Source organism: Mytilus trossulus, chromosome 10, assembly GCF_036588685.1.
Source record: "Mytilus trossulus isolate FHL-02 chromosome 10, PNRI_Mtr1.1.1.hap1, whole genome shotgun sequence".
Taxonomy (NCBI): Eukaryota; Metazoa; Mollusca; class Bivalvia; order Mytilida; family Mytilidae; genus Mytilus; species Mytilus trossulus.
In genome coordinates, this window is record NC_086382.1 from 73,510,980 (window position 1) to 73,527,812 (window position 16,833).

Sequence of the window (16,833 nt, forward strand, 5' to 3'; positions counted from 1 at the left end):
CGGTAAAGTCAGGCCAATCTTTCCTGTCAAAATTGTGTACAAATTTAGACTTGCTGTTTTTTTTGATAAATTGTGTAATTAGATCGTTAGACTCGTTTGTTGTGTTTGAGCTTTTGATTTTGCCATTTAATTTGGGATTTTTATTTTTTTTCCTTGGCGTATTATATTTTTGCGTTTTACTTTATAGCATATGGTTTTATAAAGTCTTCCCAAATATCGAAAATAAAGTTGTTTTGGATATAATGGGATTGAAAAATGACTCACCACTCACTCACGTCTATCCTTAAGTGTCTAGAATGTTTATATATGTCATATTATATCTTCAGTGGACATTTTCAGCTAACTTGAAAGAGCCAAATCTATCTTTAAGTTGTGAATAATTTATTATTGTTTTTGTCTTGTTGTATTCATCAAGCTCTCAGCATTACTTCGCCTGAATGTACTAAACATTGGTATGGACAAAACTGTATCATGTATATGACAATGCCACATGTGGATCAAGATATTCTTACCATTCCGGAATAGGAATATAAAAAAAAATATTTATAATATTAAGCCTAGGCGACTTGCAAAAACCCTATTTGACCTTTCTAACTGACCTTAAAGTTCATCTTTCTCCTACTACTTATCAAGTCCATTTTTTAAAGTATTTCATATCTCTTATTGTGTGATTTAAATATTAATTGTCTATACAGAGGTTCAATTCTACAGTTTATATAATTTTCTGACTCAACACTGCCAGCATAGTGGAATGGATTAATAATTAGTTGCAAAATGTCTAGAAGTTATTGTTCTTTTTTAGTCATATGATATTCCGCATCACACACATATGACAAAAGCCTGCATACGGTATAGCTTGAAAACTGAACAAAAGGATATTCCCAAATGTTATGACGCTGTAATAATATTTGCTCCACCATCAATAGGTATGATGGCTCCGGTAATAAAAGATGCATTATCTGAAGCCAAGAAAGCTATTAGATCTGCCACTTCAGTGACTTGTCCTGGTCTTCCTAAGGCATTTATACTATGACAACGACCAAGTACTTGCTGAAAACAATTTTGAAATCTTCAGTAATTATCATGTTTCCTAACAAATAATAGCGGGTCATAATAAATACAATTTTTATCCTGGTATTTATGTAGAGCTATTTTACCACCAAAAGGTTATATTTAAAAAAAAAAACACATGAGTTTTTTCCCGAGCACATATATAATCATGCAGTTATATTTGGCAAAACCTATCGAAAATGTGGATTCAATTATCTTCGTTAATTTATATTTTGCCCTTTGTGGCATCTATTGGCCATTTGTAGGTTTTCTTAAGGTTCTTGATTGCCCCTTGGTTTTTCGTTATCTGTCTTATTGTTTTTTTGTAATCAGAAAATTAGGTAAAGTAGTATAAAAAGGTATTCATAGCTTTAATCTTGCGAACAGTGCGAAATAATACTGCTTAAAAGTACTTATATTCTTTGATGTTTTTGAGCTTTTCATCATGCCATTTGATAAAGGACATTTCGTTTTGAGTATTTCTTTGAGCTTTTGTTATTTTACTTTTAGCTAACTATATAAATTTCTTCTAAAGATAGAATTTCAAATATCAGAAAACATTTTTTCAATATAAAGCAGGGAATGAAAAAAAACGTACATTTTGATAGGTATCTTCATCCATTCCCATTCGTCGATGGTTTTCTGTTACGATTACACCTGGGCTGAAATGTTTTATCAAGTTGATGTTTTAAATTACTTTTAATCAATCAGTTTAAAGTTTTAAAACTACATTGAATATCACCATTTATGGTTAAATCACAAAACTCAAAAATAAAAACGAAATGTGAGTTTTAAAATATAAAAGCTTTTTTAAAATACTACAAGAATCAAAATACCAAGAAGTTAAGTATTGAATCTATTCATTTGTTCGCTTACTTTACACTATTGACTCTGATCTTCCTCGGTGCAAGTTCTGAAATAAAATTTATTTTATAATTAGTGAAACAAAAAATGAATAAATATTAACGGCTACACTAAAAGCTTGGTTGGTTGGTTGTTGGTTGCTTTACGCCGCATTAGTACAAACAGGCTATATCACGGCGAGTACACTAAAAGAAGTTTTAAAGTTTTAAACATACACGGGGTTTAGTATACGTCAACGAAAGAGATCATAAATTATTAAACTATATCGTGCTAAAAGTATAATAACAAAAAATACCGAATTCTTAGGAATATTCAAAAGGAAAAGTCCTATAAAATATTTCGTGCGAAAAGTATAAAAACAAACAATACAAAATTTCTAGTAACATTCTAAAGGTAAAGTCCCTATTAAAAAAGCCAACGGCACATCAGAAGCTCAAACACCCAAAACGAATGGATAACAAATATTCCTGACTTCGTACAGGTATTTTCTTAAGTAGAAGATGATGGGTTAAAACTGTTTTCTTGCTAGCAAAACCTCTTATTTGTACGACAGTCACATAAAATTCCAATATATTGACAACGATGTGTAAACAAACAAAGTAAGTATGATAAAATAGGGTTAATTACAGTCATCATTGTATTATTATAGTAATCACTATGAAAACAAATAAATATGTCTACACAAAAAAGCCAAAAAAACATATCTTTATAGACTAAGTAAATAAGCAAAAGAATGAAACAAAGAAAATTACCGTACCAAGTCAGAAATATGATAGTTGCTATCCATTTCTTTTATTTGATCGAGCTTTACAAGAAGGAAAGAACAAAAAGTTGTATATTTATATATATAACTCGTCTAAACATCAACCCAACAATGTTAGATCTGTAAATTTGCTTTCGCAAATTTTTTGTTCTTCCCTCGCCGGGATTCGAACCCATGCTTCTGTAATATCGTGACATCAAATCGCCTGCACTGCAGCCGTTTCGCTAGACCACACGACCACCTGGGCTCAATAATAAAGCATTCGGTGGCCGTGTGTTACCTTTCCTCGTCCATTTTAATCTAGCGTCATACTACAGTACATGATATATAAGGCATGGATATGTTATTGGTACAGATCCGTTCAATTATCTATAGTAAAGGATCCTACAAATTAATGCAAGATACAGAAAATATTTATATTTATAAGTACGTCTGAGTCAGTGACAACTCTACAACAGATTTATCCATCGGATTGCCATCAATGATTGTGATACATGGCTGTGTACATAATGTATATAAAACTCGTCTAAACATGAACCCAACAATGTTATATCTGTAAATTTGCTTTCGCAAATTTTTTGTTCTTCCCTCGCCGGGATTCGAACCCATGCTACTGTAATATCGTGACACCAAATCGCTTGCACTGCAGCCGTTCCGCTAGACCACACGACCACCTGGGCTCTACAATAATAAAGCTTCCAGTGGCCGTGTGTTACCTTTCCTCGTCAGTTTTAATCTAGCGTCGTACTACAGTGCATGATATATAAGGCATGGAGATGTTTTTGTTACAGATCAGCTTCATTATCTTTAGTAATGAATCCTACAAATTAATGTAAGATACAGTTACAGAAAATAATTATATTTATAAGTACGTCTGAGTCAGTGACAACTCTACAACAGATTAATTCATCGGGTCGCCATCAATGATGGTGATACATGGCTGTGTACATAATGTATATACAACTCATCTGAACATCAACCCAACAATGTTAGATCTGTAAATTTGCTTTCGCAAATTGTTTGTTGTTTCCTCGCCGGGATTCGAACCCATGCTACTGTGATATCGTGACACCAAATCGCCTGCACACATATACATATATTATGTACAAGTTATCATTTTGTACAAATTATAATTTGTACAAAAGAAGGCCTAATTTCACTTATAACTTGTACAATATTTTTCAAAGAATAAGATTAAAATCAAATGATAAAAAACAATTTCAATTTTAATTAAAAATCAATATGTAACCCTGTCCACCAGTTTTTGAAATTATTCTCACAGCTTCCCTTCAGGAAAGGTGTGAATCTTGAATTTGTGTAACGGACAAAGAAGAGTCACTTTTTGATTCTAGTTGGTTTCTGCTTAAGTCTCCTGATAAATCACCAACTATTGTCCCTACAATATAGCCAAAATGTCCTACTTCCACAACAACACCTTGTAAATTCCTCAGATTGGTCGATGCTTTGTCATAGTGTGGTATTGGGAACATAACATTGTCTCCAACAGATAACTGACTAAGTTAGTTTTTTGTAAGGACATCCGCTTGCATTTGTTGGCCTGACAATGCATGTTTTCTAGCAATTATGATTGGGGTTTCAATTTCCCCTGATACAACTTCAGTAGTTGTACTAGTTGATCCAGAATTGTTAGGTTCTCTTTCTGATTATAAAGATTCAGCATCTGTTTTTTCATCCGTGCCATCAACTGGACGTTAAGAAACCAACAATCATTCAATCAATTAAAGTTCCAGGATTTGGGTAGTTTTTTGTTGAAATTCAATTTCAGATCCTCTTCTATATATGTCATATAAAACAAAACAAACCTTACCATTTCCTCCTTGATGAGCTTTTCAATATCTGCAACTTCAATTCAATAAAATCATATTTCTTTAGCAAATGTCTGTCTTTGTCACTTTTCTTCAATGCCTCTTTTGCATTTTTTACTTTAGAATTTAACTCTCAATTTGTCCCTAGTATCAATATGGTTGTGCTAAGATGTATTATTCTCAGCAAGTTGCTGAACTTCTTGATATAATTTATCCTGTTGATCAACAGTACTAGCTAATATTTTTTTAACACTTAAACATTTACTTGTGAAAGACCAGTGAAAAGGAGTTCGATTTGTAACCTCAATGCAATATAAATGAAACAATATGACTTTAACAATAGCATTGACATTTTTTTTATAGTGAGTATCAACACTTTTTTATCACAATATCTATATAATAAATTATTGTACAAGTTATAAGTGGAATTAAGCCTTATTTTGTACAAATTGTAATTTGTACAAGCACTTTTTGTACAAATTATAATCTGTACAAAGTCAAATTACAAATCATAATTTGTACAATTTTTTAAAATTTATAATAATAAATGTAAACTTGTACACAACATATATATATTTATATATATTATCCATTATTAGGAGCATTCTGTATCCGCAACTGTTGCCTTGCCGACTTAAATATATTGTAATTTTTAAAACAATTTCTTCTCGTCTGGTACACTTTTGCATTTTTGTCCATAACAATCAATTGAATAGATTTGCGTATGTGTTGAAATGAACAACGTACCAGTGAGAGACCACGGGCTGTTCTGGGGGTTGTCACACTCCTTTTCTTGTCGATCAATGCTTTTGAATGGGGACATATTGTCGGACATCCCTTATTTTACCTTGGGTTTTAATCTCTTGAAAATTGCAGGATTGCCCCCTGTGCCGTCAGTGAACTCTATGCTACAATTCCATGAACAAGTGCCATTTTTGGAACAGGGGTTAAAGCTCATGTTTCGAGCATACCAGTACCACCCATAGTTCATGGGGGATAATCATCGACCCCGAGAAAAAACTGTCCATACTTAATGATGCCCAAGATCTCTATTATAATAATTGCATGAAGGAAAAACAACTTGGAATTCGTTTGTCATTTTTTTATGTTGTTTATAGATAGCAAAAGTTTAACTATTTGAGTACAACTATTTTTAAATTTCAACTGAGTCTGGCGAACAGTCTAACATGTATTTCCGTTGTTCGTTGATAGCTGTTTTGTCTTTCTTTCTTGTAGTTGTGATTTTTTTCTATTGAAACCAAACACGTAAACAAAAATGTTTGACATATTCAGGAAAATAAAAGAACGGCAAGTGAAATTTCATGAAAAATAAGTAGCTCAAACACACCCGTCCGCTGTATTTCCTAATTCTCTTTTTAAACAAAATAAAAGAGAGAAAGTATGTCTTAGCATAAACATGCTAACATTCTCCATGGTTGGTTTCACCCTTCCTATCATAAAGTATTACTGGCATATTTTCAGCAATTGTCCCAATCTAGCTACTGCAACAACAATTGCAATATTTCAGGTGTCTCATGTTCAATTTATTTTTAATATAATTTTAGTTCATTCTATCATACATCGTACAACTACACCATTTTCAAACTGGATGACACCGTATACAGTAATTAATGTTGGTGCAAATATATTAGAAAACAATCGTTGTTCAACTACAGATATATCATCATTATCGTTACATTGTTTTGGATCTACATTTATTTTTACACTTTGAGAAAGCCCAAGAATTAAATGTTACCTGTAAGTGTAATTGTAATCCTAATCGTAGGTGTATGACAGTTTCCACAAATGTCTACTAAGAGATTTGTTAGACAATGGCATACATATCGGAGTTTTAAGTCAATTTCTAGAATCACAAAAGAACAAGGAATTCAGTAGTTATTTATTTCCAAAATAGCTCGTTAAGTTGACAGATATATATATTTGGTGAAATCAACTATTTCTGCCGTTACGAACTGAATCGTTTTACAGATCAGTAAAAATATTTTTGTCATAATCCAAAAAATATAAGATATTAAAAGGATTTGGCTTTTTGCATGGAAACGGTTTCTAAAGTTCACCTAATGTTTGTTGCAGTTATTTGTATCCCCTTTTGGTTGATTCATTACTAGTATTATATTTTTCATTTTCCATTAATCTGGAAAAAAGCTAGAATCTCACTAACATTTGTTATCAATGTAAAGACCACTAGTATTGTATAACTATGACGCGGAATTAGGGTCATAAACATAGAATTTAGCATATTCTTAAAAATCATTTAAGCATATGATAAATTATAGTATAGCATATGCGAAAATGATTTAAGCATATGCTAAATTCGATGTTTATGAACCTAATTCCGCGTCATTTATAACTTACCCACTGCTACATTTTTTGTCAAATAATCTAATGCACATTTAGACATGCCGTATGCTAATAACGAAGGAACCTAAAACAAACACAAATATAAAACTTTGCAGTTTGTAAATTTATAAAACATCTGCTAGGTACACTAATTTTGTATCATAATTATGCATACTAGTATTTGCTTCAAATTATTGATATCAATGTTAACTGAATTGGAGTTTTAGTAAATCTAGTCTTTACATCAATAATAAGACGTCATACATGTCATGAATATAGACTCGCCAAAATTTAGAAGAGCATTTAAATAATGGCAACAGTAGTGTTTTGCTGTTCAAAGACGTTGACATATATAAGAGTCTTTCACAATTTTCAAATTTTTCTGTTAGCTCTAGTATAGTTATAAAAAATACTTTCTTCAGGGAAGGAAACATCCGTCCCTTTAAAAAAAAAACGCTTTGATTTAAACCAAAAAAATGTCCAAAAAACTGGAATCATCAAAATGCTTGATATTTTGTTTGGAATCTTATTTGTAACGTTTGGAGGACATTGTATATCAAGAACAATTTAAGAAAGCTCGCATTATCCTTTAATTTCACTGTCCGCTTCAAAAATGAACCCTAGTACTTTAAATTCAACTTTTGAACCCCTCTTTCTCATCAAATAAAGTAGATGCAGCTAACTTTGGCTCGTTTATAGAAAATAACTATGATGGTCGGTGGTGTACCAAAAGGCAGCACATGAGAATATGAATCAGAGATTACACGAAATTCTAGAGCTTGCAATTCCATTCATTATTTCCTATATAGCAAGATGCTGCGCACAAGAGAGCTATTAAAGCTATTATAACCTTGTACTAGTCATGTGACACACGACAAATGCCTCATGTAAAGCAGAATCGGCTTAAATTTCCGAGACAGAATTGATCACCTCAAGATTTTTGTGAGGATTATAATACTAAAAGAGGGACGAAAGAAACCAAAGGGACAGTCAAACTCATAAATCTAAAACAAACTGACAACGCCATGGCTAAAAATGAAAAAGACAAACAGAAAAACAATAGTTCACATGACACAACATTGAAAACTAAAGAATAAACAATACGAACCCCACCAAAAACTAGGGGTGATCTCAGGTGCTCCAGAACGGTAAGCAGATCCTGTACCACATGTGGCACCCGTCGTGTTGCTTATATAATTACAAATCCGTTAAATAGTCAAATTTGGTAGGTCACATTCATGAAAAGGAAGGGGATTGTAAGTCTAAGTCTTTAGTTTTCTATGAAATGCTTTGTGAACGGTTTGATTCGTGGCTTTTCTTCAGCTTTAGTTTGTTGGTAATTGTATTGTCGACTTTGCTTTGATATTTCTCAATGGTCAGTTTGTTGTCTAGTACGTAATTTTTAACCAAATGTTCCAAACATATGTCCTTTTCAGGAACTGGTCAGGTTAAACATGATATATGTCAGCTTACTCTTATTTTAAATCTAAAACGATTCCCCTTGATATAAACGAACAATGAATTTTTGCAGCTACAAATCCGTCTCATTAAGTATTTGTAAACTGCTTAACGAAACGGAAATCGCATTTTCTGTTTTGATTTAGCCTACTCAGCTCACCTCATCAACAATCATCAGCTGTAATCAGTTTAACTCTTAGAAAGCGAGAATGATTACTTACCGGACCAATCGTAACATTAGTAGATACGTTAATAATACTGCCATTCTGATTCATATGTGGAATAGCTTGCTTTGTTAGAAGAAAAATCGATCTGAAATCATAAATATGATAAATTTACCTTCCGGAGCACCTGATATCCGCCTGGTTTAGGCTGTGTTTCGGTTGGCTCAGTCTTCTGTAAGATTCTATCTTTTGTATATTGTTGTTTGTCTTTTGATCTTTTTCGTTTTTTGTCATGGCGTTGTGTTTATATTTGAATTATGAGTTTTATTTAATTATAAAATAAATCAATGAATCTTCAAATAATATGCATATATAGTTATTCAACATCCATTTCATAATTAAGTTCCACTTAAAAATCAGTTCCAGTAGCTTAAATCGGTTTGAAATCATAATCTGATGTATATTCCTGTAGTTCATGTGTTCAAAGACCTTTTCTTTGATATATTTTTGATAACATAGAAGCAATTCAACTCATTTAATACAATAATACCTTGTATTTATATTCATCACTTCGTCATACTGTTGAGGGGTCAATGTTTCTATCCCTCCCATCATACCAATACCTGCATTATTAACCTAAATACAGAAACAACATACTGTCGATTGTTCAAGGACTTCAAACCCTTCCATGCATACAATTAAAAGGAAAAGTAAAAAAGCAACAGAACAATTAACTCAAAATAATATTCAAAGTGGGAAGTTACCAATCAAATGATTAAATCGTTATTAAAAATTCTGACAGAGTCGCCTCCCTTACTTAATAATTGACACAACACAAACTGATTAAATCAAACCTCAAATATATCAAACGAACGGGAAAACAACTGTTATATTACGGTAAATACATTTCCTTTTGGAGAAAAAACATCGTGGATAAAACGCAGTTTTATAGCTAGCTAAACCTCTCACTTGTATGGAAGTCGCATACAAATCACTTACTAGCTAAACATCTCACATGTATTACAGTCACTATAAGGGGTTATGCAAAGAAAGTATGATTTTCCATAAAAGGGGATGAGAAAATATGATAGAAAGAATTAAATAAAAAAATTCTTAAAATTTAAAAGTAGTTTGTTTTTTTAAATGATTTTGGTATATTGTAAATTGGAATAAATTATTTTCACATACAATTGCTCTTTATCTGTCTTTTTTTCGATTTCTGTTTTGATACATTCTCCAGCCATTTGACTTGAATAGCATTTTTTACATGTATATTGATTTACTTGGTCCTAAATGCTCTTTAACTTGATATTTGTTTGGCTTTATAACCTTTTTGATCTGAGCGTCACTGATGAGTCTTATGTAAACGAAATGCGCGTCTGGTGTACTAAATTATAATCCTGGTACCTTTGATAACCTCATTTAAATTTAACTAATGACCTTATATTAGCCAAGGAGTTCCAGTACAAGTTGTGTTCTTCCACACTTAAATATTTTGAAGAAATGTGTTTTTCTAAAATCAAGTTTTCTTTTATGTTGAACACCTTTTGTATGCGGTTTTATATCTTGCATCTTACATCTGTACATGATAGCATTTTTGTTAATATAATACAATCCGTAATCGTATTCAACATCTACTGACAAATAAAAGATTTCTATACACACTAGTAATAACTTACTAAAATATCAATATTTCCGTAGCCTTTGATGGTATCGTCTATAACCTTTTGTATTTCACTTTCCTTTGCAAGATCTGCTACTATCATCAGTGGCTTCAATACAAAAAAAGACGTATATGCATGTGTGTTAGACTTGACATACCTTGATTTGAGACTTTATTTCAATAGCCATGATAGCTTCTGATAACATTTATGGATTAAAATCAAGCTGCTTTTTATATTATAATGTACTTCTGGATGCATCTTTTCCAAGTCAATAGTTATCAAAGGTACCAGGATTATAATTTAGTACGCCAGACGCGCGTTTCGTCTACATAAAACTCATCAGTGACGCTCATATCAAAATATATATAAAGCCAAACAAGTACAAAGTTGAAGAGCATTAAGGATCCAAAATTCAAAAAAATTGTGCCAAATACGGCTAAGGTAATCTATGCCTGGGTTAAGAAAATCCTTAGTTTTTCGAAAATTCAAAGTTTTGTAACAGGAAATTTATTAAAATGACCACATTATAGATATTCATGTCAACACATGTCAACACATGTCAACACATTTCAACATGTCAACATGTCAAAACTGTTTTAATATATTGCAAGTTATGGTATCTTATAACAGGCGAAAATTGTGGTATCAAACCAGATTATAGTTAAATCGAAGTGAGTATCATTTACATTTACTTTTTAATAAAGATGTCGGATAGCAGTAATAAATCCAGGTTTGAGTCCAGTTTGTTTGATATGTTTTTATGTACCAGTAATGAACATCATCCAGACGTATATAAAAAAGAAGATGTGGTATGATTGCCAATGAGACAACTATCCACACAAGACCAAAATGACAAAAACATTAACAATTATAGGTCATCGTACGGCCTTCAACAATGAGCAAAGCCCATACCGCATATAGTCAGCTATAAAAGGTCACGATAAGACAATGTAAAACAATTCAAGCAAAAAAACTAACGGCCTTATTTATGTAAAAAAAATGAATGTATGCTTCTTTTCCAGATTTTTTATAATCAATACGAGGACTCACGACCAGTTTTTAAGTGCTATATAAAGGCAATAGTATTATACCGCTGTTCATTAGTCATAAATCGAATAAACTGAATCATATCATAGTCAACAGAACTATAGAAACACTTAACATCTACAATAATGGAAACCAACATAGCTACATAGAAACGGACTATGTTATAACAGCTGTTCACTCACCTTCAGCACACATTGTTTTTCACATTCATTAGCTGTTTTCTGCAAGTTTTCCTCATTTCTACCTGTGATTGCAAGTTTCGCGCCAAGTTTTGCAAACAATATCGCAGTTCCTTGTCCTATTCCAGAACTTGCACCTAGATAGTTATGGAAAAACATCATGCAATCGCAAACGTATCAGTCGGTCCGAATTATTGTGTTTCAAAATATTTTAACATTCTATGTACATTAAATTTACAAAAAAACTATCATATAATTTATATTGCTTATCAATATATTTCGGGGCATGTAAATGCTCTACAGATATTCGGCGTATTTCGAAAGACAGTGTTTAAGATTCTTCTGGTAGATAAATGATTTCTATAAAAAGAAACCTCATTGAAAAGAAGTCGGATGATTTTAAAATGTATGAAGGAACACATCTGAAAGGCTTGGTTCCGTTTACAGCAGAAGTCAAATTTTAATCGGACTCATTTTTTGATATGAACAGCTTGTAAAAGTTTTAAGTAATTTAAGTCTTTCCTTAAATTTTCAAACTTATCCACTCTGCTGCCCAGTTGATTTGCCTGCAGTCAATCAAGATCTGTTCAGTCTATGTTCAGACCATTCAGTAGTTTTTATTTACCTGTTCATTCTCAAAAGCTACTGCAGTACTTAATTGACTACAAGCGAAATGTCTGAACAGCACTGGATTTACCACCGAGGGTTGATCTGAAAATACTGTTGAAATGCTTAAATGAGAAAAAAAAAATCTCAGACTTTTCAGATGATTCAAAGATAAAGATTACCGTTAAAATCTGATATTTGTTTACTAGTCATTGTCAAACACTGGTCAATTACCATTGTTTTTATCAATTTAAATTTTTTTTAGCAATAGCTTTGGCCGTAAAATACGATACATTTTTACAAGAAATTTTACAATATTTGTATGACGGGTGTCACCAACAGATGAGAGTGACCAGACACATGAAACGGTGTAGGACTAAATATTCGCCTGAATTTTAAGTGCAATATATATTTTATTCATGCATAAGCCATTTGTTTATCAGATATGAAATGTTTAGATATCAAGGATAAAGTGCAAAGAAATCTCTTCTTACCAGTGATAAGAGCAACTTTGCCCTCGAGTTTGCCAAATCCAGCCATTATAATTTCTGCAAAATTACTAGGTCAGGCCACCTCAACTTTATTTTGATATATATTGTGTATATGGACAGGAAGTCAATGCATATTTGTTTAGAACACTACACATCAAGTAAGAAAGGTTCCGGAAGTATTTGTTGTATACATTATCATATATCTATACGTAACTTACCTCACTATTAAAAGTAGTGTGACACACGTAGCTATCTCATTGTATCAATGAAATGTTATATATGTTTTTGTCTAAACATAGCATAGATTGTCCGACCTTTACATTAGTGGTTCAAATGTAAAACGTCGATGACAGGAAGATGATGTTGTCATGAAATTTTTCAGGCTTGATAATTACGTATTGGTATATGAATATTCACATATTTATGACAAATAGACAATAAACAAAGACAATATCTATAAAAACTAACATGTTTACAATAAATAGTTATGATAACACAGTTATAATCCTGGTACCTTTGATTACTAATTACAACACAACAATATAAAAAATAAGAATTAGCTTATAGAAAACATATTGAAATGTCTGTTGTGTTTCCATATGTTTAAGTGCTGTATTCATATTGTTAAGTTATAATAATAAATTTTGAATCTAGTTTTAGTTGTTATTGCTGAACTAAGCCTTGCATGATTCAGATACTCCGTATTTCATATGTTTCACTTATATCGTCTATTTTTGTTTGGTATTGATTGATTTCGTTATTGTCTAAATATACTATTTACCGAGGTTGTAATAACGTAAGCAACACGACGGGTGCCACACGTGGAGTAAAATCTGCTTACCCTTCCGGAGCACCTGAGGTCATTTTTAGTTTATGGTAGGATTTATGTTGCTATGTCTTTAGTTATCTGTTTATTTTGTTTCTTGTATTTTATCATTTGTCTGTTTTTTTTATTCTATTTTAGCCAGGGATTTGTATATTTAATTTCGATCTATGAGTGTTAATGTCCCTTTGGTATATTTCGCTCCTCTTTTTAAAAAACTCAGTAAATGCAACTCATATCCAGTGTCCTGTAAAATTTATAAATTTGTAAATGAATAATTGGTCAGCAATGACATACCGACAATATGATTGGTACCAACATTTATCGTCCGATACTTTTTATTGTTTTTCTTTTTCTACACATGTGTGACATTAATATTCCATTAAACAAATCTTTAACAAAACTAAATGCGGTCCAAAGCCATGCCATGACATTTATCAAAATTGCAACCAAAATACCGTCTTAGATAATTCTTTGTATCCGTCTAAAATTAATTGATATATCTTATGATGATTATCAAGGAAGTTGCATGTTTAAGAAAAATCTGAATGATGCAATTGATTTATTAATATAATCAATACACCATATTTTTTAAATATTCTTGTTGAACGTAATTGATGTTTATGCTTTGGGTTGCGTCGGTTTGCCATCTCACATTCTTACATTTAATAAAGCATTAAAAATATAGCAATTGCACCATTTGGCGTCATCGCAATAGTTTTAACATAATTTCAGTTGTCGTTAAGTCATGTACTTCAATTTCGAAATATCAAAATCACATTTTTGTAAACTTTTATCAGGAAATTTGTACGGTTCATATCTTTGAGTTACCGAGTAAAGTACAAAATAAATTGTAAGATTGACGGCCGCAGCAGATAAAATAAACTATCAAATGTTAAAAACACTTCAATTTCAAAGGCAAATGCATTTGTCTGTAATTGTTTTCAGAATGAAATAAAGATATATATTTGTATTTAGCTAAATTTGATATGTAGGTGAACTTTTCAAATTTTCTCACATTCATGCAATCTTTTCACCGCATTTCTTATCTATATTTATGAATAAAACACATCACATTAACATCTTTTTGTGCAGTGTACGATGGTAAAATTTATTGCACTACAATAGGTACATGTATTATAACACAGACACCAATACATACGAAATAGTAAAACAGGGAAACTTAATATCCAATTGAATTCACCGTAGTGACAGCAGGTAATCCCTGGAAAAGATAAAAGGATCGTGAAAAGTGAACAGTGTTTTTCATCAGTTTAATTAGTTAGTTGTTTGCGGTTGAACGTTTTACGGCAAATGCTACATAAAAAACTCTGCTTTGTACTAGACCGACACGACTTCAAACTGCATCTCACACACAACTAACCGTTGCTCCTAACCGTTATGGCTTGAACAAGTTGAATATCAAATCGTACTCAAGGTTTAACAACACAATACGTATATCAAACAGAAACAAACCAAAACCAAATGCTAACAAAAGAAAACATAAATCTCCATGTTTCTGGAATAACCCTCACCGTGTAGAAAAAAATCTCGAAACAAACATCGGGATGCTGCCTCTGAAGAGGATACCTTGTTCCCATAGGATTAACATTAGACAAAGTGGCCCAGAACCCCCACTTTCCCCACTACTAACATAAAAAGAATCAGGACAAACGATTTATACGAAATATCCAAACCGTCTAAGTCAACTTTTCAATGATCTAATTCGTGAGTTTGATCAATTGGAGTTTTTTATATGTTATTTACCTAACGAAATAAAAGTGCAGAATGACAAGTTATATGATAGATTGGTTTAACGTTCCTTTCAAAACACTTGCCTACATCACAGTGGTCAGTTTTATAGGTGGGGTAGTAGGAGTGTCATACAGAACCACTGACCTGCGGTAGGAAAACTGACAATCTTAATTAATTATAACAAGAGACAACCACTAAGATCTAAAGATATTGTTAGATATTGACTTTAATAATTTGTCGAAATCGAAATGAAATTTCACCGTCTTTCCATAGTAAGGTGTTCGTCAATTTCTAGGTAGATATTAAAGTTCTGTTATTGAGTGTAAAAGTGTACATATTATTGATTAGTTTCGAAATTTGTGTAATATATAACCGTCTAATTGGTTGTATATAAAGATCCTTGTTTAGCTTTTGCTTTACAGAAGTAAATAATACTGCAAACGGAGAAATAAAAAGGGGGAGGGTAAAGTTATGAAAACAAAACGTCTGTTACAAACAGGTAAAACACCCCATCATAAATATATACAGATGACTAAATGAGCAACAATTGGCTATTATGTTTACAAGTATTCAAAAAAGATAATCAGGGATAGGGTTATGTACAGCGCCGATGTATTTTACAAACAATTGCAAACAAAATAAGGCATATGCATTCAGCTGCAGGTATTCGTTCATAGTGTGTTAATCTACGTTTTTTTTATTGTGTTACATTTATAAGCCTTCCAATTGATATTTTATCGTGTGTTTTCTAAGTTGTGATGTTATACTATTGTCTCAATAAATGGGAGAAGGTTTGGTACCATTTAAACATTTAATCCCGCTGCAAATGTTAATTTGCACCTGTCAGGTATCTATAGTTGTCGTTTGTTTATGTAATTTATACGTGTTTCTCGTTTCTCGTTTTTTTTATATATAGACTATAGACCGTTGGTTTTCCCGTTTGAATGGTTTTACACTTATAATTTTGGGGCCCTTTATAGCTTGTTGTTCGGTGTGACCCAAGACTCCGTGAAGAAGGTCGTACCGTGACCTATAATTGTTTACTTTTATAAATTGTTTTTTGGATGGAGTTGTCTCATTGGCACTCATACCACATCTTCCTATACCTATGAGATACCAAAGGGACATTAAAAACTTTGAATAAATTGAAGACTAGCGACAACAGGACATTACATGTTGATAACTGTTGAGATAGAGTTGCCGTGTCATATCTACATGTCCTTATATTTATGACAAACATCATTTGATAGAACTTCCCCCCCACCCCCCCAAAAAAAAAAATTGACAGCATGCTAAAGTAGAAAATAAAACCGTTTTGATTTTTTCTTTCGAAACGATTTTGAATTCACACGTTAATCCTAGTTATCATAGTGACAAGAACTGGCTTTTACCAGAGTAATTTTCTCCATTATTCAATATTTTAGAAACTGTGATCTAAAAATTCCTAAAACGCGATGCAAAATCAATTCTAGCTCTCATACAAACTTTCCTGCAACCGTCAAAGAATGTTAAACAACCATTGGATTTATTCAGCCAGTGTAGTGCAGGGATGTGCTTTTTGATATTTTGTTACCATTTAATCTTCATAAGATTTGTTTTGGAAGATGTGTCTCTATGAAAAGACCGACATTTTCCAGTCAACTTTTGTCGTGGTTAAAACGTTTAAAAATGAGCTGCATTTAAGGCAATTTTAGTTTATTACATTTGTTTGAAATCTGAAATCTAGATAAAACTATGAGTAGATCTTTATTTACCAAAAAAAGTTATTATAATACCTTCGAA

At 32.0% G+C, this 16,833-nt stretch overlaps 1 protein-coding gene across 1 annotated transcript; it reads right to left on the reverse strand.

Moving 5' to 3' along the window:
* Positions 1-643: 643 nt before the first annotated feature.
* Positions 644-12,650, reverse strand: LOC134686628 (uncharacterized oxidoreductase MexAM1_META1p0182-like). The gene is made up of 9 exons (XM_063546302.1): positions 12,477-12,650; positions 11,380-11,513; positions 10,166-10,258; positions 9,037-9,122; positions 8,544-8,634; positions 6,880-6,949; positions 1,927-1,963; positions 1,649-1,712; positions 644-1,050 (listed from the first exon to the last, which is right to left on the reverse strand). The coding sequence occupies exons 1-9, from the start codon at positions 12,520-12,522 to the stop codon at positions 889-891; spliced, it is 783 nt and encodes a 260-aa protein (XP_063402372.1). The 5' UTR covers positions 12,523-12,650; the 3' UTR covers positions 644-888.
* Between the last annotated feature and the right edge of the window lie 4,183 nt (positions 12,651-16,833).